General features: G+C 36.7%; 1 protein-coding gene across 1 annotated transcript in view; it reads right to left on the reverse strand.

Annotated features, from left to right (window-relative positions):
* Window positions 1-959: 959 nt before the first annotated feature.
* Window positions 960-24,109, reverse strand: part of VAPA (VAMP associated protein A) — a 28,945-nt gene continuing 5,795 nt past the window's right edge. Inside the window, exons 2-6 of the mRNA XM_061356287.1 lie at window positions 12,449-12,601; window positions 7,703-7,806; window positions 5,638-5,718; window positions 2,763-2,939; window positions 960-1,753 (exon numbers count right to left, since the gene is read on the reverse strand). Coding sequence (XP_061212271.1) covers window positions 1,595-1,753; window positions 2,763-2,939; window positions 5,638-5,718; window positions 7,703-7,806; window positions 12,449-12,601 — 674 coding nt within the window. The 3' untranslated portion in view covers window positions 960-1,594. The remainder of the gene's footprint in view (window positions 1,754-2,762; window positions 2,940-5,637; window positions 5,719-7,702; window positions 7,807-12,448; window positions 12,602-24,109) is intronic.

The following is a 24,109-nucleotide window of genomic DNA, read 5'->3' on the forward strand; positions in this document are numbered from 1 at the left end:
CATACATCTTTTCCGGAATATTTTTCTCAGCTACATGAGGTGTGCTTATACCAAGGTCTAACACACTTAGCTGCTCCACATCAAGTCAAACTGTCCAAGAGCATACACAGTTTTGCCTACAGGAGTATATCCCTTCCATAATTTTTCAAGTTTACAAGTAATTCCCTGTATTGGATTACGGCAAGTCAGAAGTACAGGTAATATTTTGTTGCAATACTGTTGTTTGGTTTTATGACATATTCAGAGATAAGACAAGACATAAGATTAAGTGCAGGGAAGCAATTCAGATCCCTCCCCAGATGCATTCTCTAAAACTTAGCTGTACATTGTTAACACAGGCAGATCTGCCAAGAGTTGCATAAAGTGGTTTTAGTTTTCTAAAAGTAAGCAACTGAGGCTCACTCAGCAAGTATCAGCTATTCCACAACATGGAATTCACTATGGGTGTCTGAATGATTCAACTTGCACTTTCAAATACCAGGTAAAACAGAACGACAAACTGAGCAAGTTAGTGTATGTGAATTGAGTACCCTTATGAAATCAAAGAATAACTCTGACTCCTGGAAGACACCCAGAAAACCCAAAGATGGAACAGAAGGTTGATTATTATACTCCCACACAATCCAAGCAAATTGTTATTATATTGAAAACATTCACGTCTGGTATTTGTACCTGCTGGATATGCAAATTACTCTGTCCCAGAGCAAGTTTGATAACCATCCTTTCTGTAGCTGAAACCAGCCAGGAAAGTCTATTTAAAAAAAAAAAAAAAAAACAAATAGAATGGAAACATTTTTCCCCACCCCCCAAGCTTCAATTACAACAGTCTAAGCCAGAGACTTAAGCAAATAAACTCCAAAATAGCCATTTGTTACAAGTAGCAAATTACCATAAACAATGAATTGTTAGGAATCCCCTCTAAAAGTACGACACACACAAACAGGCTACCCAGAAGAAAAATCTGTTAACAATTTTATTTCTTTTGTAATGTTAAATATTATGGGACAAGATTGTAAGGGTGAAGAACTCTCAACAATGCCTCACAAGGAATAAGAAAGAAATTCTGCCATGATATTAGCAAAGTAAGGTAAGGAGAAAATTTACACAGTAAGAGGCACCATTTTCCCCAGAATACCTCTTGTCATATTCCTGAATGAGTGGGATTAGCAATCTAATAAATCATTTTTCAAGAGGTAACAGCAACAGATAAAATTTTAAAGTATTATTAAAATAACATTTACAAGACTCTGAACAATTTTTGAATTCTTATTAAAACCACAGAAAGAAAGAACAATTCTTTATTTATGAATTTTCATAAAGGACTGACTGTGCAACTGACACCTGCTATTGATGACATAATGTACAATTTTGTCCAGTAGCCGAACAGTTTGTCTTTTCAAGATTGTGTTTTCTAACCGTGCGAGATCATTAAAGGCAAAGCCTGTTATGATGCTGTACACAAAAATGGCCACTTGGGCCATACTACCAATGAAGTGGTAGGTAAACAAATCTTTTTCTGGCCAAGAAAAAAAAAAAAAGAAACAAAAAAAAAAAAAAAGGAAGCTGCATTTTGCATGCTTCTCACTCATTCTTTCTACAAGATGAACTTCCCTAGAAAGAATCCAATGAAAATGGCTGCAATTACGACAAGAAGTGAAGGAAGAGAATTAGAGCCATTATCTCTGAGGGCCAAAGCTGTGGGTGATCCAGATTTATCCGAGTGCGCTACCTTTCTGAGCCTCAAGCCTTCATCCTGGGGGGGGGAGCAGGGGAACAACAAAGATGGAAAAAAGTTTATGAACACATCTTCTTTACAATAGTAAAAACTGAACTCAAAGGCCAAATTTACTGGTTAATATTTAAATAAAGTCAAAACAAAACAAAAAAACAACAACAAAAAAAAAAAACACCCAAAATCAAACATAAACCTCTCTCCCTGCCCCCCCAACCTTAGACCACATCAAAATCCAAAATATGAACAAAGCAAACTGTAACATTTCAAATAAGGACAGGTAATCCACTAGTCTCCCTCCCTGTTCGTTAAGGTAGATTCTGAAATTCTTGTTATACACAATGAATAATCCTGATTTACTTACTATGCATTAGAATTAAATAGCAGTAATTCCTTACTGTGAATGAAAAACACCTGCTTTGTGTAGTACTTCTCCAAATATTCCAATGTCATCAGAATTAACGATTTGGAGACATCAGCATTTCAGGGTTCTTTAAAAGTCTACTATGGCCAATGACACTGTTAGATACCCAAAAGCAAATATATAGAAAGACACACAAAATTATGTACTGAGAAGTTACAGGTTACTGAACAGAACTTTTAAACAAAAGTAGTGGAAAGTTGTTTTAGGTTACTTCCTCTGGCCAAACCATTGCTCTTGTTCACTAACAATTTATGATACAGAATGTAACCAGTTTGTATCTCATTTACTCATTCTTAATGCATAATCATGCACTTTAATAACAGCTACTAATTTGGTATCTCTGACTTAGACTTCAAGTAACCAAACCCACCTTAAATAAAGAAAATTATGTATCTCAGTATCTCATCCAGGACAATCACAAAGTGTCAATCACTGAGAAATTCAAAATACACAGTATATACAGGACAGGAAAACTATTACAAGTCAATGTTGACATTCTAACAGCTGCATCTACTTTCTGAATACACATCTATTGGCCTAACTGAAAACTAGACCTTTCAATGAAGAGTGAAACTACTACAACATAAACATGTGAGCAGAACTTACTCTCAGGTGCTGATTTTCATCCGTCAGCTTCATAACCTCTGCTTGAAGTCTTTTGCACTCCTCCACTAGCTTCCTTGTTTCAGTATCATTAAGTGAAACACTATGGGGTTTTGGCATCGGTCCATCCTGCTTAGATGTATTCAGTACTGGGGCAGGTTTGCTTGCATCTATATCATTCTACAAATATTAAGAATGACTTGAGAATTTTACTTACCTAGAAAAATCACCCACATTTTAAAACTGAAACAATCCAGCTACTAATACTAATACAGTTCAAAGAAGTTTATATTTACAGTAATCTGTAACAAAGACTTCTGTTAACACTTCAATTCTGATTAGCTCAGCTATTAAAAAGCAAGAGAAGATTGTACTGTTGGCACTACATGCTACTGAGACAAAAATTAATACTTTAGCCGCTTAAAACTGACACAGCAGGCAATCAAAAGATGGCATGAAAAAAAGAAAAGGAACAAACATGGGATTTAAGTTTCACAGCAGTTCTAACACACTACTAATTTTCAATACAAGTGAAAAGTCACATAAAAAGCTGTGAAAAAGCCAAAAATAGAATGAAAAAACCGGTTACCACGGTTCTGCTCAAAATCTACAATAATCTTCATCAGACATTAGTAATACAACAGATCCAACTGTATAGCCAGGTTACTATTTGTAAAAACACAACATTCATATAGCAATACACTCAGAAACAGCTCATATTCACATTCAGGCTTTTCTATTCCTAGTTGCTTGGTTGCACAGCTATGTCATTTAAACCACTAATTGCATCTCTCATAACCAAAGCAGCCTAAAGTAAGCACTAAGTGTAACAGAAAACCTCTTTGAAGGTCAACACATCTATTTAACGGTGAAGCAACTGAAAAATAAAAGATGCAAGAATTTATTTAGTTCCTATGCAAGTAGAAGTCATTTGGTCTACAGCATCTACTTGCACTTTACTTTTTTTGCAATGCAGCCATACACAGCCTAACAGCCAGATCCTGCTACTGCACACAGGTACTCCTAACTGGATTTAAAAGGACCAACATATTTGCATCACGAGAAAGCAGATCAGGATCTGTTGCTTTTTTAATTGGTTTGCTAGCTGAACTGAATTCCTTTAGTAGCACTGAAACTTCACGACAGACCTAAGACTTATCTCCCTGGAACAAACCTCTCTGCTTCTGCTGTTTGACCTCCCTGACTGGTTTCTTCATGACAATCTTCTGGCTATGACTGGTGAGCATCTGAAGGAAGTTGTTGCTGACTGGAGTGAAATACTTGTGTCCTCATGTAAGTATATCCTGAGGTGACAGGTAAGGCTTACCCTCAGGACTTGGCAGATTTCTCATTGCCAGATTTAAGATACTGAATCAACTGCTGAAGCAGGATTTTGCAACCCTATGCTGCTACTCAGAAAAATACAAATGCTACGTACAGCCAACACTGAAAATACAACATTAAAGGAAGTAGAAAAGGAGTTCGTTCTGTATAATCCACTACATTTCTCTCTCTACATTATACGTTTTATAAAATTAAAAACAAGTGTAATTTTTCTAATATCTAATTTACTAAGAAGGTAAAAAATGCAGAAAGTAGATAATTAATTGCCTTGATAATAATAACATGTTTAGCCAACTTACACTTAAATAAAAGGGTACATCTCATAAATTATCCTTCACCAAAAAAGGGGGGGAAAGTACACCAAAAACATTATGCTGACATGGCCTCTGAAAAACATCTTTACATTACAGTCCAAAAAACTGTATTAAAAGAAATGTTGCAAACACAGCTACTGGTCAGCTAACAGCCTTCACCAAGACGCTTTGCGTATGTAAATAATGAGATGGTTTTTACATGTATGGATTCATACTACTTTCCCACAACATGCCTTACAGACTACTGTAAAAGCTGGACAGCACTAAAAGTCAAGGTCATAAAATGAATAAGGCTGTTTACAGAAACAGCACTTTAGCACTCTCACGATGCTACATTAAACTAATAAAATAATAATAAAGGAAAACATAAAAAAACACTACCCCAAACAACCCAGAATATACAGTACCAGATTATATAAATCAGAATTTCAAGTATAAGGGTAAATAAAAAGTTTGTGCATAAGAATGCAGTCATGCTCTACAATACTTCTAGGTAACTGACAGTTAACTATTACTCCAAATATCAGGCAACACAGAGATCTTCAGTCTGTATACAATGAAACTGTCATCTCCTACACAATTGGAACAGATTTTGTGTGAAGGCAAGAGCATGAAAGAGGCAATGCGATTACTATTTTTTTTGTCTGATTATCTCTCTTTAGCATTACCTTAAAAAAAAAAAATGCATTTAGGATTCCTAAAGCAATTTCTAATTAATACTTCCTTTTCTGATCAAGGTGAATTAGAAACAGGATTTTTAAAATTGAAAAGCATGCAATACTTTAAAATAAAATGATGCAATTCACTTTTCACTGTACACAATATTGTATGGGGTTTTTTTTTAATCTGACAACAAAAAATCCCAAGAAAATCAATAACAACAAAACAAAAAACAAAAACAAAACAAAAAACCCCAACAAAAAAACAAACACATTTTTGGCACTAGTGTCCATTGTTGGAGGCTTTTAAGATGCAGTTTGATAGGGTGCTCCCTTTCCAACAAAGCATGGTTGGACCAGATGGTGTTTCAAGGTACCTTTCAAAATGGATTGTTTTAAGATCCTATGAATACCTAAGGTTATATACTGAATACCCTTTCTGTCTCTTTTAGTACAATTTCCTACAACCCCTTTAATCAACAAATCAAATAGGTTTAAAAAAACTTCAAAACAGATTTCCCCAAATTCCTACCAGTCAGTCTATGACAATTTCTTACTTACCAGTTTATCATTTTCATTGGGCATTTCAAACACACATCTCAATTTGGAGTCCATTAACTCATCAGGCTTCGCTTCTTTCCACTAAGATAATAATTAATATAGTTACTTAACATGCTGCACTCATGCAAACACCTAAACAGTTCATAAGCTTGCTTTTAGTACTTAGTACAGGTGAACACTGTCCTTACCCTAGCTGCAATTTTCAGATTTGCTTCTGAACAATGGTTTTTTTTGGTTCACTTTGACTACTGTGAAGTAATGAAAGCTAGAAATGGCTGATTAAGTCTGGAAATGGAAATAAGTAAATTGAATGCCAGGATGGATCCAGAGGTTTTTCGGGGTCAGGGAGGCAACCATGCAGCATCTCCTTTAGCACACAACCAGGAACAAGTACCGTATGAGTCAGTTTAAGAACAAAGTTACCATTCCTTGGTAAATGTACTCCTTGGGTCCCATCTTGGAAGCACCAATTTCAAACAAAGGACTGAAAGATACCTTTTAGTGACTCTGTATTTAGTTTCAGAGTAAATTTCTTTATCTCTTCCTATTTTAGATTTTTAACCACTCCCTCCTTTTACTGCATTACAACTTGGGCAGAGAGAATTTTTCAGAGCTGTTTTTATAAAAAACATTTTAAATTCTAATGGTTGTCAATATATTCAAATGACTGTGAAATATGCTGGAATTTCTCTAACAGACAATTAGCTTTCAAAGCATACACTTCATGTCATTGCCTTAAATCTTTAGGCCCAGAGACTGATCAAGTTTGTGGCAATTTTTCCTATATTAGGTCCTATGAAGTTACCTTAGAATCTTATAGACTAGAATAGCCAGGCTTTTCATAACATCCTTTCCCCACACAAACACTTTTTCTGTTGGTTTTTTTTTCAGTGGCATTACTTGTACAGTAACTTCTAACTACAACTACTGATATTCTGCAAGATGTTTCTCAATATTCTGTACTTGAACAGACTGTGCTACTTCAAAGGTATTTCTAAAGTGGATTTTATATCCTTACCGAATAGTTATGCTTCACTTACCACACATAACCAAGAGCTATCCAAGCATACTAATAAAAAGTAAACCTGCCCAACAATCAAGAGAGATGTTAGCTTTCTACTTACATGTCTCAAAAGTTTAACAAAATCTAACAGGTTTTCCACTGTTTCCAGCAAAGATGCCACAGTAATTTTTGCCTTCAGCAAACGGACAGAGAGCCTGCAGGTCTAATGGATTTCAGTGACTTGATATCAACTCCCCGTCTCCTCCTCTACCTTGAATGAACGTTGAACATTTCATTCAGGCATCCCCTAAAAGAGCCTCTAGAGACAGATGCCTGTGCACCATTCCCTTCCACCTTAATATACGTGCTTATGAGAGTCCACACTCTCTGTACAGGGTACGTTCTGATATCTGAAGGCTTCTTTCCCATTACTGCCAGCTTGTAACATCAGAAACAGGTGTCCTTTCTTCTGAACTAACAAGTACAAACCTAAATAGCTTCTTTCTAGATCTTTCATCAGACCAATCCTGCCTAAGAACTGAATCTACAACATATTCTATTAAAACATAAAATAAACCTATTGTTTGTGCTGTGTTCAGCCACCTGGTATCTTGCAGAGATTTATCTTAGTCTTCCAAATGTTTTAATTCATTATAATTTCATTCAACGTTTCTCCTAAGCACTTTTCAGACCTAATGCACCCATTTCATACACCTTCAGGCTTGTTTAAATATATTCAATTCCTTCAAATACAACATTTATCACTTCAGATTAGCTGCACAGAAGGTATAACATGCCAAAATTTTACCACTGAACTGACCTTACCTTGGATGCACTACTATTTCCATTCAATCAGTTCACTAGCCAGTTCTAAGAACCAAGCTTGTATTTAATACTAAAAAAACTGAATCACATATGGAAGTCATACTTGTTCAGAGAAAACACAATTCTTCTCCAAAAGAAAACTGCAAAAAACACAATTCATTTACACTTAAGCCTGAATTTTTAAGGGGAATTAAAAAAATCATATATATATACACAAGTCATTTTACTTTTACTTACCACTGCCTCCAAATCTGAAATATTTGGTGGTGCATAGGTTGTTTGTACCATAAACTTGTGTTTACTCTTCTCATTTGGGTCGTAGTCAAAAGGCTGCAGCATTACTGTTCAAAAGAAAATACAAAGCACAGAACTGTGATTCTTCAGCTAGTCACTGTGACAGGTAATTCACCATATACACAGCATGCTGTCCACTGTAGACTTACTTTTCCCTGAGCAAATACTGAAAGTTAAAATGGAATACAGAGCAGATATACACTGTAGCAACAGGTACTGAAAGGAAAAATCTTAAGTTTTTCAGAGTCTGGTGCAGCTGATACCATTATTTCTGTAATTACTATAGCTAAACATTTCATATGTTTAAACCAATCCTCTAAGGCAGACCAGAAACAAACAAACAAAACACAAGCCAAGCAAACACCACAGGACATTTCTTTGGAATAAAAACATTTTATGATTAAGTGAATGAAAAGTTAAAGAATTGTAGAACACGTTATGACAGGTACACATTATGAACCTACATTCGGTAGACCACCAAGCAGCGGGGCAAGTGCAACTTCTAACTGTATATGAATCTAAACAGTGAGCAAAACCACTAAAATACTTCATTCAAACTACAGTCAGAGGACGTAAAGCTACCTGGGGCTTTAATAACACATCTTTAAAACACTTTCAAATTGAGTTCTTTAAAAATATATAACTACAGAACACATTTTACTCAGGTTTTAACATTCTTAACTGTAAGTCCAGTCTATCAGCTAACATTTGTCCAAAAGCATACCAAAACTCAGGTACACACTTTAATTCTATGGCAAGTTTTGAGCCTCCACCACATTTTACCAGTGAAGAAAGAAGGATAGGATTCAAAAATCAAATTCCCTGTACAGGCAGCTCTAAGTGAAACATTAAAACCTGTAATACCTGCTCCTAGTATTTTATCTTTTTTTTCTCACTGCATTTTCAGCTTTCAACATATTGTAATGCAGATATTAACTAAAGAAGTCTTTTGGATGAAACCAGACATTTTTTACACAGCACCATTTGCACTGTAAGTCCCAGAGGTGGAAACTGAAAGCAGTCCAGACTTTCTGCATTACAGCCTTTTTGCTGTACTTTCAGCTTTCCAAAGCCAAAAACTCTCATCAGTCAAAACCAGAAACGTAAGTTTCTAAAGTTATTATGGTGAAATGTGCGCAACCTCTGTGAAAAAAAAACTACATTGCTGACACTATTTACAGACTTCCTCAGCAACAGCATCACAATACTTCTAAATGAAAACTTTAATTACAGAAGCATAGGGATTTCATCCAAATTATAAAAACATATAGTCTGCTGGATGGATACATCATAAGGGCTGTCCAGGTCACCCTGGCATCACTATTTTGTGTCTCATTTCCTCAGTTCAAACGACTGAAATAACATGGTATCTATACACAGACCAGGAGATTAGAGTTTTTATAGGATACAGTTGCATATCCAGGTGCATAATGTAAGGGCTTGCAGAAACACCTGAATACACAAGATTTGTTATGATAGTGTTGGGAGACTACTGAAGCAGAGGGATGGATACACAACCAGTAGTTCACTGCCAACCATACTGTTCATCTGGAACAGGCCCTGTCTGAAACAAACTACCATCAGACACAGTAAGTTGCCTTACTCCTGATGGAAGCACAGGACCACACAAATTTCATTTACAGCTATGAAAAAGCTCTAGCAGAAATACTGATTTAGCTAGAAAACACTCAGTATGCTCTGAACATTATTACCATATATTCTAAGCCAATTCAGTCTGCAGACTTCGATACTGCTACAGTTTTCACCATTCAATAATATTCTGCACAATTCTGAATCTTCATCTGATGTTTGGTTCAAGACGCTTGCCTTCACACAGAGTAAATTCTTCATGTCAGGATTGAACTACGATAGTTTATAAAATATTAAGTACAGTACCAAAATTACTAACTTGGTCTTTCCAAATTCACTAGTACCTATGAAAAAAAGGCACATCTAAATTTAATTATACTGCCACCTAACTTTAGGCATTAAATAGTATTTACAAGTTGGTAGTGTTTACTACAGGGTGGATATTTTTTTTCCCCTTAAATGTTACATACAGCATAATCAAAGCATAAGTAACTAATATGAATCATATTGATTCATATGAATTCATATGATTCATAATGAATTATTCTTCCAGGTATGGATGCTATAGCCATTTATCTTTAAGAATTGTTCCATCAACAGACTAATGAGTAGCTTGTAGTACTTCAGTTTCCAAAAGCCAAGTAACCTAAAAGATTACTCTCCATCATCACAGAACTTCTTCAAACGCTGGCAGAATCCTTGGATAACTAGTTAAATAACTTTACGTTCCTTGACCATTTGGTAACAGCTTAAAATCTCATTGAACTAACAAGAAGCAGAAAGAGATAGCTCACAAGTTTAAAAAGCTCTTCAAGCTCTTTACAACTTTAAATAATCATGGAAAATCTCATGAATATACAAATCCAGTTTTCAGTATGTTCTTGGAATCCTCAAGTAATCCAGAGATCACTTCAAGGAGAACTGCAATAAATAGCAAACTTCTTGTTAACAGGCCTAGGTTTTCTACACAGGAGAGCTTTATCTCCACAGTACATACGTCAATGAGGTCTGAAACCAGAAGAAAGAACAATAATAAGTAACAGTTACAAGTTGTGAAAGAAGCAACAAGCTATATTCTGAAAAGAAAAATCAACACTTGTTAACAACAAGCAGTACATATGATAATAGTTAATCTAGGGCACCAAGGCAAAGAAAAACAGGTCTTACAAAATTAGTATTTTTGGCAAAATCTTATAAACATGATTCACAATTGAACAATAAACAAAGTACCCATGCACTTCCCTAAAATGGCTATTAAATCACATCTCAACAATGAATTTAAAAATTGGCTTGAATCAACATCAGCACAACATATTCTGCAGGCTGAAGACAGCTAACACTACCTCAGTATTTACTTTTGAATGCAGAGCTTCAGCCCATGGTATCCTACAGTGATTTCTGTCTGCATAACAATGTGAGAGAAATCTACTTTTAATTACATGAAAGATGAGTTGGCACTGAAAACATTCAGTTGAGAGATTGATAACAAAGTGGGTCAGAAGAAAAATGATATGCGCACTTAGCTTACCAAGTGAACCAAAAGAAACCGTGTGCCTATAAAAACTGAAAAGATGAAGCTGATACTTTGGGGAAGAGAATTTTGAAAAGCACTGTGGAGTCACTATGACTAAACAAGTGCACATGAAATTTGTATCTTGGGTTCACTGCAGCTGAACAACTGCTTGAGCATTCAGTAATAAAAAAAAAAAAGATAAAAAGATATCAAAGATTCCCTGCTATGCAAACTGTGGAGTCAAGCAGTGTAATACTTTTTTCCTTTATTGGTGAACCTGAGGCTGAAATCTTGCTTACAGCTCCAATACTGTCTCATTTGAAAAACTGAAATACTCAAAGCATTAAAAGGATTTGTAACTGTAAAAACACTCTTTGCAACAGGCAAATGGAATCCTTCAATCTATTCAATTCCCTGAAGAAAGTGAATACAGAAAAGATCCCCAATACCAGATCAAATGCACAGTTAAAACAAAATGGCTCTAAGCTGAAGACAGAAATAAAGCAGGCTTTTGACTACTTGAATCTTCAACCAATTCTCAGAAAAATGCTGTTTCATACACAAGATGCTGGACCGTCCACAGTAAGCAATACTGAAATTTTAAAGGGTCACATTCTACTGATTATGTAAGATTAGACAATCACTGTCTCTCCTACGAAGAAAGTTACTATAAGGTTTTAATCAATCCCCAAGTTTTCCGAAGTTATTCCTTGCAACTTCTGAAAATATCACCTGAAGATAGTTCTCCAGCTCCTTTCAAACTTGCCAAAGGGTATAAGGATATGAATCTAAAAAGCTCTGAGGATTGCTCCATGTTTTCCTTTCACTTTGCTGCATCTCTCCAAGGGTTCTATAAAAATCATCTTGCTTGACTTGGGAGATCTAGGAGCTCACACCAGTACTGCTTATGATCTCTACAGCCTATAAAAAGGCTCTCCAAGTTGTGAAATAGGGTAAGTTCAGAGAAATAAAAGATGTTCTGTTTTTTTAGTCCCCTTACCCAAAAACAAAATAAGGAGTGTCACTGTAGTGAAACATACTATATTTTTCAAATTTAAGGGCTACAAACTGCTCCAGGTACCTAAAATAACAGCAAATATTTTTTTTAAAAAGCTATTTAATGATTACCAGTTAACATGTACTACTGTAAATACTACAAATAACACAGTTCAGAGACCAATACTATGGTCAAAACAACTCGTCTACAGTTATGAACTATTTTTTTTTAACATGAGCTGTCCAATGCTAAACTTTTAACACACCAGAGCAGCCGAGTAATGTGCCCTACTTCAAGATACAAGCACAAATGCAGTAGTCTGAAGCAAAAGTACTGTTAATGACATTGCCCGTTTCACAGAGCTGCAGATAAGTGTGACAAATGGAAGTATTTCTGTATGGAGGATTCTTCATGTATTATTGCAGCTCTACATCAAGTTGACATTGCACTAATGAAATGGAACAGTTATATTAAAAAAAATATACTTAAAAGCGCTCATATTTCAAACAATCCCAAAGATCAAGCTTCAGAAAATCTCATGAAAGGCCTATACCCACCTAACCTATAACTGCATGTTATCTGTTTTTACCTGAAACAATTACAGATGATCCAGGGTCAATAATTCCGCTGTTCGGCCTCACACAGTATCGACGAGGTGCTGTGGTCTTCACTTTGAAGCATACTTTTCTGTCTGATGGATTTCGTAGTTTAAGATTTGTAGTTACTACATCTGTAAAGGGACCTGAAAAAAGGGATTTTTTTCTTTTAAATATGAATGTGTATCTGAAAAAGATATCTGTTTGTACAGTATAAATTACTCTTAAAATATAACTTCATGTCAATAAACTTCTAAAAGCAGACTAGATCATACACGTTAAGTACATATACTGTTACACGCAAAACATATTATCACCTTAGTTATAATAATATACATTACAGCAATGAACAAATAACTCTTAAACAGTATGAAAGACACGCTGGTACAAAAATTCATATATACATATGTTAATTTTACCAAATTATTCTTAATATTTTGAATACCTAGAAGGTAATGGTCATACAGAAAAGGAAATTTTGCTGGATATTTTTGTTAGGAATAGAAGCAATACTCTATTGGAATTCTTTCATATGTTTAAAGAAAGAAAATGCTGTGATACTGAAACATACTGCTTTCTGTCCTGCTTATGAGCTCCTACAGACTTACAGAAACAGACATCAACCTCATCTTTTAAATCTGAAGGAGGCAAGAGAGATGACACTCTGTTTATACGTATACTCTGATCCACAGTAAAGAAGCTGCAGTTGCCACACTTCAATGCAGTGTATTTTCTGAACTGTGTTTATGTTAAATCACCAAATAGGAATTGTTTTTAAGACTGGATCAGACAAGAGGCATAAATTTCCATGTCACATCTTCCAACAGAGATAAACTTCCGTGTAATGCCATACAATAACAGCACAAAAAGCAAGTTCAGCGTTCTGAGCTGTCTTAGTCTCTCTTACGCTATTCCACCTAAAAGCAAGACTGTACAGGCACTAAAAGACTGTAACTCAGAAACTGGAATTTCATATAAACATGATATTTATGCAATATTTCACATGTACATTAACTTCTAAGAATCTTCTTTATTGTTATTTAAATATTACACATTAAATTACTACGAAATAATTTTCATTGGTACTGAAAACATGACAATTACTTTTTGATTATAAAAAGGCAAAAAGAAAGCAAGCTTTAGGTCAAATTGGATTAAAATTATGTGTGATATGAATAAGTGGTAAGGTACAACAAAACCACTAATCGCATAAGACAAAGGAATTCAACTCTTTTTCCAGACACCTTATTCCACAGAAGTGTCTGGACTACACTGAGGGAAAAGATACTGGCCACTATCAAAAACGCTACTACGCTAGAGGGCTCACTATCTGTCCCATGTCATTGTTTCTATAACTCACATTTGATTTTGAGAGTGTGTTAAGAGTGTTGACACAAAACACTGAGATACAAACTAATACAGGACCAAAAGGGGAATTACTGAGAATACCAAGATGAAGATACACATGAGATAGCTTCACATTCAGTGAGGCTCTTTTGAGAAAAGAGGACCCGGTATTACTTGTCTGAAGCTTCATGTCTCATCTGGCTTTATACAGTGGATGAAACAGTCACCTTCTCAATCCAAGCAAATTTGACACAGCCTCAAAGCGGAAAATTCACAAAACTACTTCAAAAGTTTTCTCCCATTTGCCTCTTGATGGCTCTTGCAGGATCCAGTTGCATTTACTTATAGAGTGTGATCCAAAAATAACTCTCATCACCCATACCACACACTGCACTAAAATGAGGCAGCTGAACACCCAGTTAAACCTTAGACCGGTGATATACTCAGAAGAAACCAAACATCTACTTTCTTTGAACTACACAAACATTTTTGAGGAAGTTACTCTGGGAGTTCTACTAACAGCCACCTAGGCATTGCCTCTGCAGGGCTCACTGGCAGCTACCTTCAATGTGGCTTTCAAAGGTGTGGATTGCTTTATTTTTAATTTCAGCCCTAAACAACTTAAGGAGCTCTGCTTCTCAATCTTCTCAACTACTTTTACTAAGGGAATTATGGTCAAAGGAAAAAAAAGGCAAAGTTCAGAGGCTCACTTTGAAAGGCAGTCATCTAGAAAAGGAGCTGTACTATTCAAAAACAGCTTCTTTCAAGACAAAGTAGCAGTGAATTTATAAACTGATGATAAACTGGGGTTTAAACTCAGGGGAAAAAAAAAAAAAAGAGATGTTATGTTTTTCTTCTGAGACATGAAAGGTCCCTTCATGCCTACCTTCACAAAGTGCATAATAATGAGACAGGATTCAAAATACTCTTCCAATTATTCTGATATTTACAGTCAGTTCTAATACCACAGATAATTAATTAAAAAATAATAATCTGCTTTTGTTCCCCAGCTACATGAATGCAATGACCTCCTCTGCATTTCCTGGATACTTCCTAAAGAAGTGCTCAGGAACTGTTTTTAGTATCAGACATTTCTTTCAGAATAGAGTGAAATATTTTCCAAGGTCTAGAGTACCCTTCTGTAAGCTTTACCTTTCACCTTCTTTCTAAAAGCTTTAAAGATAAAAAAAGCTGCATAAAGCCTCTCATGACTCGCAACTATCAGACTTAAATAGCTGGTAACAAACCGGTGCTCAACAGGATAAGGTGACCGAATTTCAGTGTTCCTGCAGAACCCAGCTTTTTTGGTAGTTTAGTGACATACTGACAGACAGGAACACACCCAAGGATAGCAAACCTGAAAAATATCTATTACCATTCAGAGAAGTCTCACGATCTAAATTAGCATGTCATATCCTTTAAAAAAAGAAATCATGCAACAGCCTAAGGAGATTCTGGAGTTCACATTCACATGAACATAAATACCCCTACCCTTGGGGGAGTGGGGAAATAAAATACAAGCAGCACTAAGAGCCTGAATGCAAAAGCCTAAATCACGATGGTTCCTTGAGAAAACAAGATGGGGGAGAGAAAGAACCAGGAAAGAAGAGAAATTTTAAGCACACAGACCACATCTAAACAAGAACAGGCAAAGACGGATACAGGCATTCCGCACACATGAAGATAGACAAATACATGCCAACTTCATCTCAGAAGACATACGGCTACACTAGCACAGTATTTATTCTCAAGAAGAGCACCTTACTCCCTGCTTCCATGACACCCAGGCCAAAACTTAGATTAGCACTTAAACCTTAAGACAGGCTCATGTCTAACTATACGCACCACACATTATGAGTACTCATCTACTGTTGTTTGCCCAATACTTCCATTGTCAACTGCTTAAGACTATCTTTTTTCTTGCATTTGTACAACTTAAAATAATGGACTTCTGGATCTGCAACTAGGGGTTTTAGATGCTATGGTAATTTAACTAATAAAGTCCTCAAACTATACTGATGTAAACAGAGATCATTACTACATAAGCCTGTAATTTCAATTCAACAACCTCTGGGAGTCAGAGCTACTTCAAAGGGGACAGGGAGTTCAGCAACTCCCTTAGCAGTGTAAATTCAAGGCACCAATTACCACATCTTCCTAGAATAAAAGTTGTGAGAGTGCCAGGTTATTCCAACTGTTTTGGACGGAGCAGTGACAACCCATGCAGACATTTTTTTCCCTTCTTTTTGACTTAAGAAGGCCTTACAAAGAAATGACAGACACCTGCCTAAGCACACTCAAAGCATACCAGAGATCTCCAAAAACACTGTGTACTGAATTTTTATTCCGCACTCTTACAGTGCAGCCACTGCAACATTAACGCTGGGGTTGCCTCTGGCAACTACGCATCTCAGACTACATCAACTAGTGGGCAGGAAGAATGACACTGATTCTGTAGAGCCAGTTTCCACAGCTGAAACAGTGCCAAATTTCTCAGCTTGCCACAAGTTTGCAAGTTATAGTGCAGTAAAACCAAAAGACTATTACTGGATACGTAGGACCTACATAGACATATTTTGATCAGCAGTGTCATTTTCTTTTCAGAATCAGGTCTCCTTCAGCTCCTCAGCCTTCTACTGCCTGGGATGGTCAAACATAACGGAAAAAATTATTACACAAATACGCCTTTTTGAAGGGGTTAGACAAAATTGCACAGTCTGCGGTACCCCTGGGAAAGGTGAGATCACTGTCAGTATCTCTAGTTCTTGGTAGCACAAAGCAAATATAAAAAGCCATTGAGAAGCACACAGGTTTAGTCATCAAGCAGCTCCATTCAAAACTAGTAAGCTTGTCATAGAATATTGCCTCCACCTAAAATCGGTAAGAAATTATAATTAAATTAAATCTGTGATAATCAGAAGGCAGATAACTGCCAGAGTTGTAAAAAAATGAGCATGCATTATGATACAAGTTCAACAGCATTTTATATGAAACAGCTTAAGTATATTGTCCTCTTTGATTGAACTGTAGCTATTGTAAAAGCTAATACCTAGGCTGACTCTGCTAGAAAGCACTCTATTCCATAAACAGAACTAAAGTTTATTTAAGCTGTAAATTGGCCCAGTCAAGTGATACATTCAAGTCACATGTAAAATAAGTACACATTAAAAAGTACACAGACTGGCAAAAGGAACCCCAGCACCTTAAAATGTGTAAGTTAACACTAACTTCAAAAACTCTTGGGATTATACCCTTTTAGTGGGATGCTGGTTTTTCACAATTGCTTCATCACCTTTGAAATTCCAAGAGCACTTTAACATACACAAAACAAACATACAGAACACTTCAAGGCATTGTTACCAAAGCAAACTTAGTCAGGTTGTGAGCACTACTGAATGAAGACAAAGTTAAAATCACCAGGATAGAAACTAACAGTAGTATTAAAAGCCATCAAGACGAATTTTGGGAGCAAGTTAAATGACTTTTACAAAAAACCTGACAGGAACAGAAGAAAATCTCCATCAACTCATTGTGCCAGAATTGGAAGTAACAACAGAATAAAGAAATTAAATGTACATAGTCTCTTATAACCTACACTCACATGGTGTAAAAGACATTTTATTTTTTTTTTAATTAGGTCCAAATTGAACTGTTTTTCTTTCTCATCATTTGTCACTGGAATTGTGGAATGAGACCTCTGGAGGTCCCCTCCCTCAGGAAGTCATCTGGGCCAAACCTCTGCTCAAGCAGGGACACCCAGAGCCAGTCAACCAGGACTGTGCTCAGATAGCATCTGAGTATCTCCAAGGACAGACTCCACAGCTTCCCTGGCCAAGCTGTGCCCATGCTTGGGCTTGCTCACTCCCACAGGAAAAGAAAATAAAAACTACAAATTGTTTCCTGATATTCAAAGGAAACCTCCGGTGTTTCAGGTTGTGATTACTGCATACTGTCTTGGCACCTGGCACCACTGAAAAGAGCCTGGCTCCATCCTCTCTGCAGCCTCCCTTCAGGTATTTGTAGACATTGATAAGATTATCACCCTGAACCTTCTCCAGGCTCAACAGTCCCAGCTCACCCAGCCTTTCCTCATAGGACAGATACTACAGTCCCCTCATAACCTTCCTGGTTCTTCAGGAGTCTCTCCAGTATGTCCATGTGTCTCTTAAAACGAGCTGAGAACTAGACCCAGCATTCCAACTGCAGTCCCACCAGTGCTAACCAGAGGGGATAGATCTTCTCCTTTGACCTGCTGGCAACACTCCTCATTCAACCTAGGATACCACTGGCCTTCTTTGAAGCAAGAGCACATTTGCTGGTCTCACAGTCAACCTGGTATCCACCAGGACCCCCCAGGGCCTGTTCTGCAAATCTGCTTTCTAGCTGTGCAGCTCCCAGCCTGTACTGGTGCATGGGGCTGTTTCTCCCACAGTGCAGGACTAGTTGAACTTCGTAAGTCTCTTGTCAGCCCATTTCTGCGTCTGCCAGCCCTCTCAGTGTTCCTGGGTGCATTCCCTGAGGGCTCCAAGACTCAAGTATGCCCAATTTACTTAAATATTCCCTGACTTGATCATCCTCCACCAAGGGTACTGAAGAGAATAGGTCTAAAAATGAAAGACCAGTGTTCTGTAGTGAGTCAAAACTACCCTGTCAGATAAAAACAACCCTGATCTTAAAATATACACAAAGCACTCTACTGTTCCAAATCAATTTTGTAGTACTTTCTTAAAAAAGCATAGTAACACAACTGACACAAAAAAAAGTGAAAGGAATGGGGTTTATTTCCATAAATTAATATTCAGACCTCTGTGAAAATAATCTGAAGAGAATCTGTAACATGCACTGCCAATGAACATAATTCCTTTCTTTTGAAATACCAAACCCATGAGCATTCAAGTACCTTCTTGAAAAATTCAGACTCTAACAAATCACCTATATTAAAATTATTCACGGTCTATGAACCACAACAGTTTAAGTTTCATGGATTGATACTTCACTATTACAAGTCTGAATGATGAGGAATGAAGGTGCGAGATTAGTATTACTACAGATAACCATGGCTTTTAGGTAGACACACATGTACTAGAGCAATAATATAGCATCTTTCACTTCTTATTCTACCCTGGCACTTGAGAAAGAGGTTTTAGTTTTATCATCAACCTGCATGTAAATGTCAGAATGCAAAAAACGCTTTATTAGGAAGCTGACACACTTCGGTGTCCACAGCTTCTGAAGCCTAATTCCAGGCTAGCACTGTTTACCATGGGTAACATCAGATTTTATCTGAGCTCCCCACGAGTGCATGCTGTCAGCATCCATGCTGATATATTTCTGTCAAAGATTTTTGCCTCTAAAAAGTGCTGAGACAATGCCCAGGTTTTAATCCGAGAAGAGCTCATCTCCTCTGTCAAAGGAGCAGGCATGTATGTATGGCTATACAGCTTAGTAGAGGTGCTTATGTGGATGTTGGCATACTTAACCGGAAGCTGACGTAAAAGAAATGGGAATTGAAAACTTTTGCTAGCCATTCTGACAAAAAAAAAAGACAAAAAAAAGGACAAAAAAAAAGACAAAAAAAAAAAAAAGACAAAAAAAAAAGACAAAAAAAAAAAAACCAAACCACAAACAAAAAAAAAAAAACAGGAATACAATGCAGTGGCATTTCAAAGCAGACAATTTTTTTTTTTTTACACATTTTTGGATCCGAATTTTCTAGTCACCCCAGTCTGTTACTGACAAGTTGTTAGTAGCCAAAAAATACAGTAAAAATGCAATAAGCATCTATCTCAATGGTAAAATACAGCCATAGATCATTACCTTGAATTCTGGTAAAGAGGACATCTACTTTACAGATTAGATAAAATACAGACTAAAAAGAGATTGTCCTGTATTTTATGTTAAATACAGAAAATATTCTTTAGCCTCAACAACAAACACCACTAACAGAATGGTGTAACATTGAATAACTTGATCTAAAGATAAAGCATTTAGCAAAAACTTTAAAATCTAGCAGTCTGAGTCATATGTCTATTCTTATTTTTCCGATTGAATAAGCGCCATTACTAAAGAACTTTCATGTTACTAACATCAAAGGCATGCCTGTTACTTAACCTCCACATCACTATGAATTCCTTACTTGCAATTTAGCTTTATTTAGTTATATTGTTATTCTTGCCAACATGTTAAAAGCCGGAAATTGGCAGCTCATAATACTACTAGGATAAAATCTTATGAATCTAATGATAAAGTATTAGTCATCCCAAAGTGCTCTCACCACTGAAATAACAAGAGCAGTGGAAATATTCTACTATTGCTAAACATGAACATCTAAACCAGCAAATTAATCCCAAAGTCCTGAAACAACTAAGTAATACGTACAAGCAATCCTTCAGTACAGATGCAGTATTAACAATTTTGGTCAGTACAGAGAATGTTACAAACCCTTCCTTGCTGGAGTAACTATTCTCTTTATTTGCATAAGGTAGGGAAACTAATGAATTTGACAATTACGGAGGCTATTAGCTATCAAGAACACCAACAAATTTGAACAGAATCAAATGAACAAGTAACTTCTCCCTTTCTTTTTCCTTTGAAACGTGCTCAGTATTTCAAACTGCTATATAGCTTACAAAAAGCTTCAGAGATATTGAAAAGCCCAGATCTGTCATTTAAAACAGTTAAATATTCAGCACGCTAAAATATGTATGCATCCTCAAATACAAAATTTCCAATTGGATTCACCTTACTGATCTGAATTGTAACATACAAGATACTCTTCAAACTCTACAGCAGTAATCAGAATCCTTATGATCATCTCAGATGACAACTGCAGTGGCACATAGAAAAACAGTCTTTCCACAGAAGACCTGACCAAAACCTGTTACCTGGCACTTTTTCCAGTGTGCTCCAAGAACTGGGTATCAGAAGCCAGACTCAAACATTAAACAGAACACTAGAGCTCTTTGTGGTTTTCATCAGTTTCTAGTACCCCAAGAGTGTAACTAACTTTAAAAACAAATCCATTCCTTATTCTCCCAGTGTGGACAAAAGGCCAGAATTCTTAAACAAACAAACAAACACACAAACAAACAAACAACAAAGAACAAACAGGCACCAAAACAGAGTTTCAGGTGTCTGACTGTTAGACCGTGTTAGACACTTAACACATTAAAATTTCCTGCATACAGGTCTAGCTAATAGTGGACTACCACCCAAGGAAATGAACAGCTCACTTCAGTTGCAGGGTGACCTTTCATTCTCTGGAAGCACAGACTACAGGTCTCCATCTCCCAGATCTCTGAAAGACAAGTACAGCATACCCTACAGTCACTCAGGAACACAAACACAAGCTTTAAATGCAAGCTACAGTCACAGCCTTGTCCCTCCTTACGTTCACATCACAGTACTGAGCTGACCTAATGCAGCCATGCTTCCCAGGACCAGTCAGCTCCCTTCTACAGAAGCACCTGAATTCTAACTTGAGCTGTAACATGGAACATGTCTACTACATGTCTAGTAGAGATCCAAATTAAAAACAAAATAGTTTATACTTCCATTTGGTTTACCAGACTAAGTGGCCATATTAACATCATACTGTTAACATGTTAAATCAACATCATACTCCTATGAATTATAATTACTAAGTTTACTTCACACATAGAGCAGTTACTCCTAGGTATACAATCTTCAATTAATGAACACCCCTTCTTACAAAGAAAAAAAAATATTAAATACCTACAACATCAGTCATGCTATTCTAATGTCTTGGAATGCAATATGACATATCAGCTTCTAGCTTCAGTACATAATCAGGTACCACCACTGTCCTACCAACCTTTTAAGAACATCATAACCTCATGACCTACAAAAAGCCTTCTAAAGGCCACATGAAACAAAAATAAATTTATAAGATGGTATCTGATGAATTTAAAACTAATTTTGCCCACAGTTTTTAGAAGGTTGGTTCAGACTGACATGATTTAGATTTGAAATTTAACTAATTTCTCATGATCTAAATACATTCATATTGGTGTCAATTCATTTTTGTACCAATCCTACCCTTTAGCCTACATAACTTTTCTTTTCCCTAGCGCTTACCTCTTCTAATATATTTATAGACAGCAATTAGATCCCCTTTCAGTCTTCATTTTGCTCAGATAAACAATCCAATCTAGTCTCCTTCACTTATGTTATTAACTTGATATTTGCACCATTCCCACTTGGGTTCATTTTCCCCTGACTAGGTGTTGCCAGGGATGCATTCAGATAAAGCTTCATCAATGTCATAAATCCTGACATGAATGCTTCCCTCATTACAAAACTACAGTCTCATCTTTGCCCCATTTCATGACCCATCACACTCGCAGTAAACCTGTGATGAAGTACTGGGCTCTAGTTTTACTCCTTCACCACTTCCAACTAAAATGAGAAAATAGCAATCCTATTACTAGCACACATCAAATGCACAATTTTCAGGGAGGTCCCTCAGGGATCCATACTGGGACCAATACTATTCCACACCTTCATCAATGACATAGTGGGATTGAGTGCAACCTCGGCAAATTTGCAGACAACTACAAGATCAGTCATGATGTTGATTTGCTTGAGGGAAGGAATGCCATCCAGAGGTATCTTGATAGACTTGAGAGGTGGGTCCATGTGAACCAACCTCATGAAGCTCAACAAGTCCAAGTGCAAGGTCCTGCACCTGGGCTGGGGCAATCCACAACATAAATACAGCCTGGGGAATGAACAGGTTAAGAGCAGCCCTCTGGAGATGGACTGGGGGATACCAGATGATGAAAAATTGAGTAAGACCTGGCAATGTGCATTTGCAGCCCCACTCTGGGCTGCGTAAACAGAAGCAGGGCCAGCATGTCAAGGGAGGTGACTGTACCCCTCTCTATTCTCTCCTACTCTTCTACCCTTGGAGTACCGCATCCAGTCCAAGACAGTCCTGGAACTGTTAGATTAGGGGGCAGAGGAGCACCACAAAAACAATCAGAGGGCTGAAGCACCTCTGTTGTAAAGACAGTTTAAGATAGCTGGGGTTGTTCAGCCTTGAGAAGTCTCCTGGGAGACCCTGTTGTGGCCTTTCAATACATAAAGTGGGCTTCAGAGAATGATGGAAAAAGACTCTTTATCAGGGTTTGCAGTGACAGGACAAGAGACAACAGAATTTAAACCGAAAAGAGGGTAGGTTTGGACTGGACACAAGGAAAAAAAAATTTACAGTAAGGGTGCCGAGGCACTGGAACAGGCTGCCCAGAGAAGCTGTGGATGCCCCATCTCTGGAAGCAGGTTGGACAGGGCTTTGAGGACCTCGTTTAGTGAAACACGTCCCTGCCAATAGGAAGGGATTTGGATGATTTAAAGGTCCCTTCCAACCCAAATCAATCAATGATTCGATGAAATAATGTAATAAAATCCAGTGGTAACATCCATTTTTGTTTGAGGGAGATACACATAAGAGAGGAAAAAAGAAGACAAAGAGAAGGAGGACTCGGGTCAGACTGGCACATAATACCCAGGACACTCACACTGCATTTTATTCCACTTTCCATTTATCTCCATGTCTTTAATTATTCTTTCCTCTAAGGCTTTGCATACTGTCAAGGTCAGACCTATTCAAGCAGTGAAGTATCAAATTAAGAATTACTCCAAGCGAGATTTCATTTTTAGAAACACAGGAGGGAAAAAATCTGATGTGACTATCTTTTTTAAATGCAGGCAAACAACTGTTTTTCTTTTCTTATTCATGTTATCAAGAATGAAACACCTGAAGTCCTACATGAGGATAATATGTTCCAACCTATCTTAACTCTCAAGATCTTGTTCATATAGAAATAAATGGAAAATATTTAATTTACATAACCATGTATTTCTAAATACTTTCAAACCATAAAATGAAATATGACATCTACACTGCCAAATAATTTACAATGTAATGAAATTAACTGTATGCAATTAAAAAAAAAAATACTAAAAGGTAAGAGAAGCTAAAGAGGGCAATATCAGTATGCACCAGATAAAAGTCTTAACTACCTGAAGGAAAACAAAGTTTCCGAAGTTCTAACTAGTGTTTCTGCATTTTTATTTTCAGCAATTCACTGTCAGAAATTATCTTGGTCATTTTGATTTTGGGGGGGTTTTGGTTTGTTTTTTGCTTTGTTTTAAAGAAATTGGCTTATACACACCTGGCTCATCTAGCAATAAAAGCCTTGACATTTGACCATTTTCACACTGAAAAATGTAACACTTATCTAATTAGTCAGTGATTATTTAGGTTTTTTTCCATTTTACACAGA

Source organism: Neopsephotus bourkii, unplaced genomic scaffold, assembly GCF_033783945.1.
Source record: "Neopsephotus bourkii isolate Nb327-2 ecotype Australia unplaced genomic scaffold, CSIRO-AGI_Nbou_v1 NB_846, whole genome shotgun sequence".
Lineage (NCBI taxonomy): Eukaryota > Metazoa > Chordata > Aves > Psittaciformes > Psittacidae > Neopsephotus > Neopsephotus bourkii.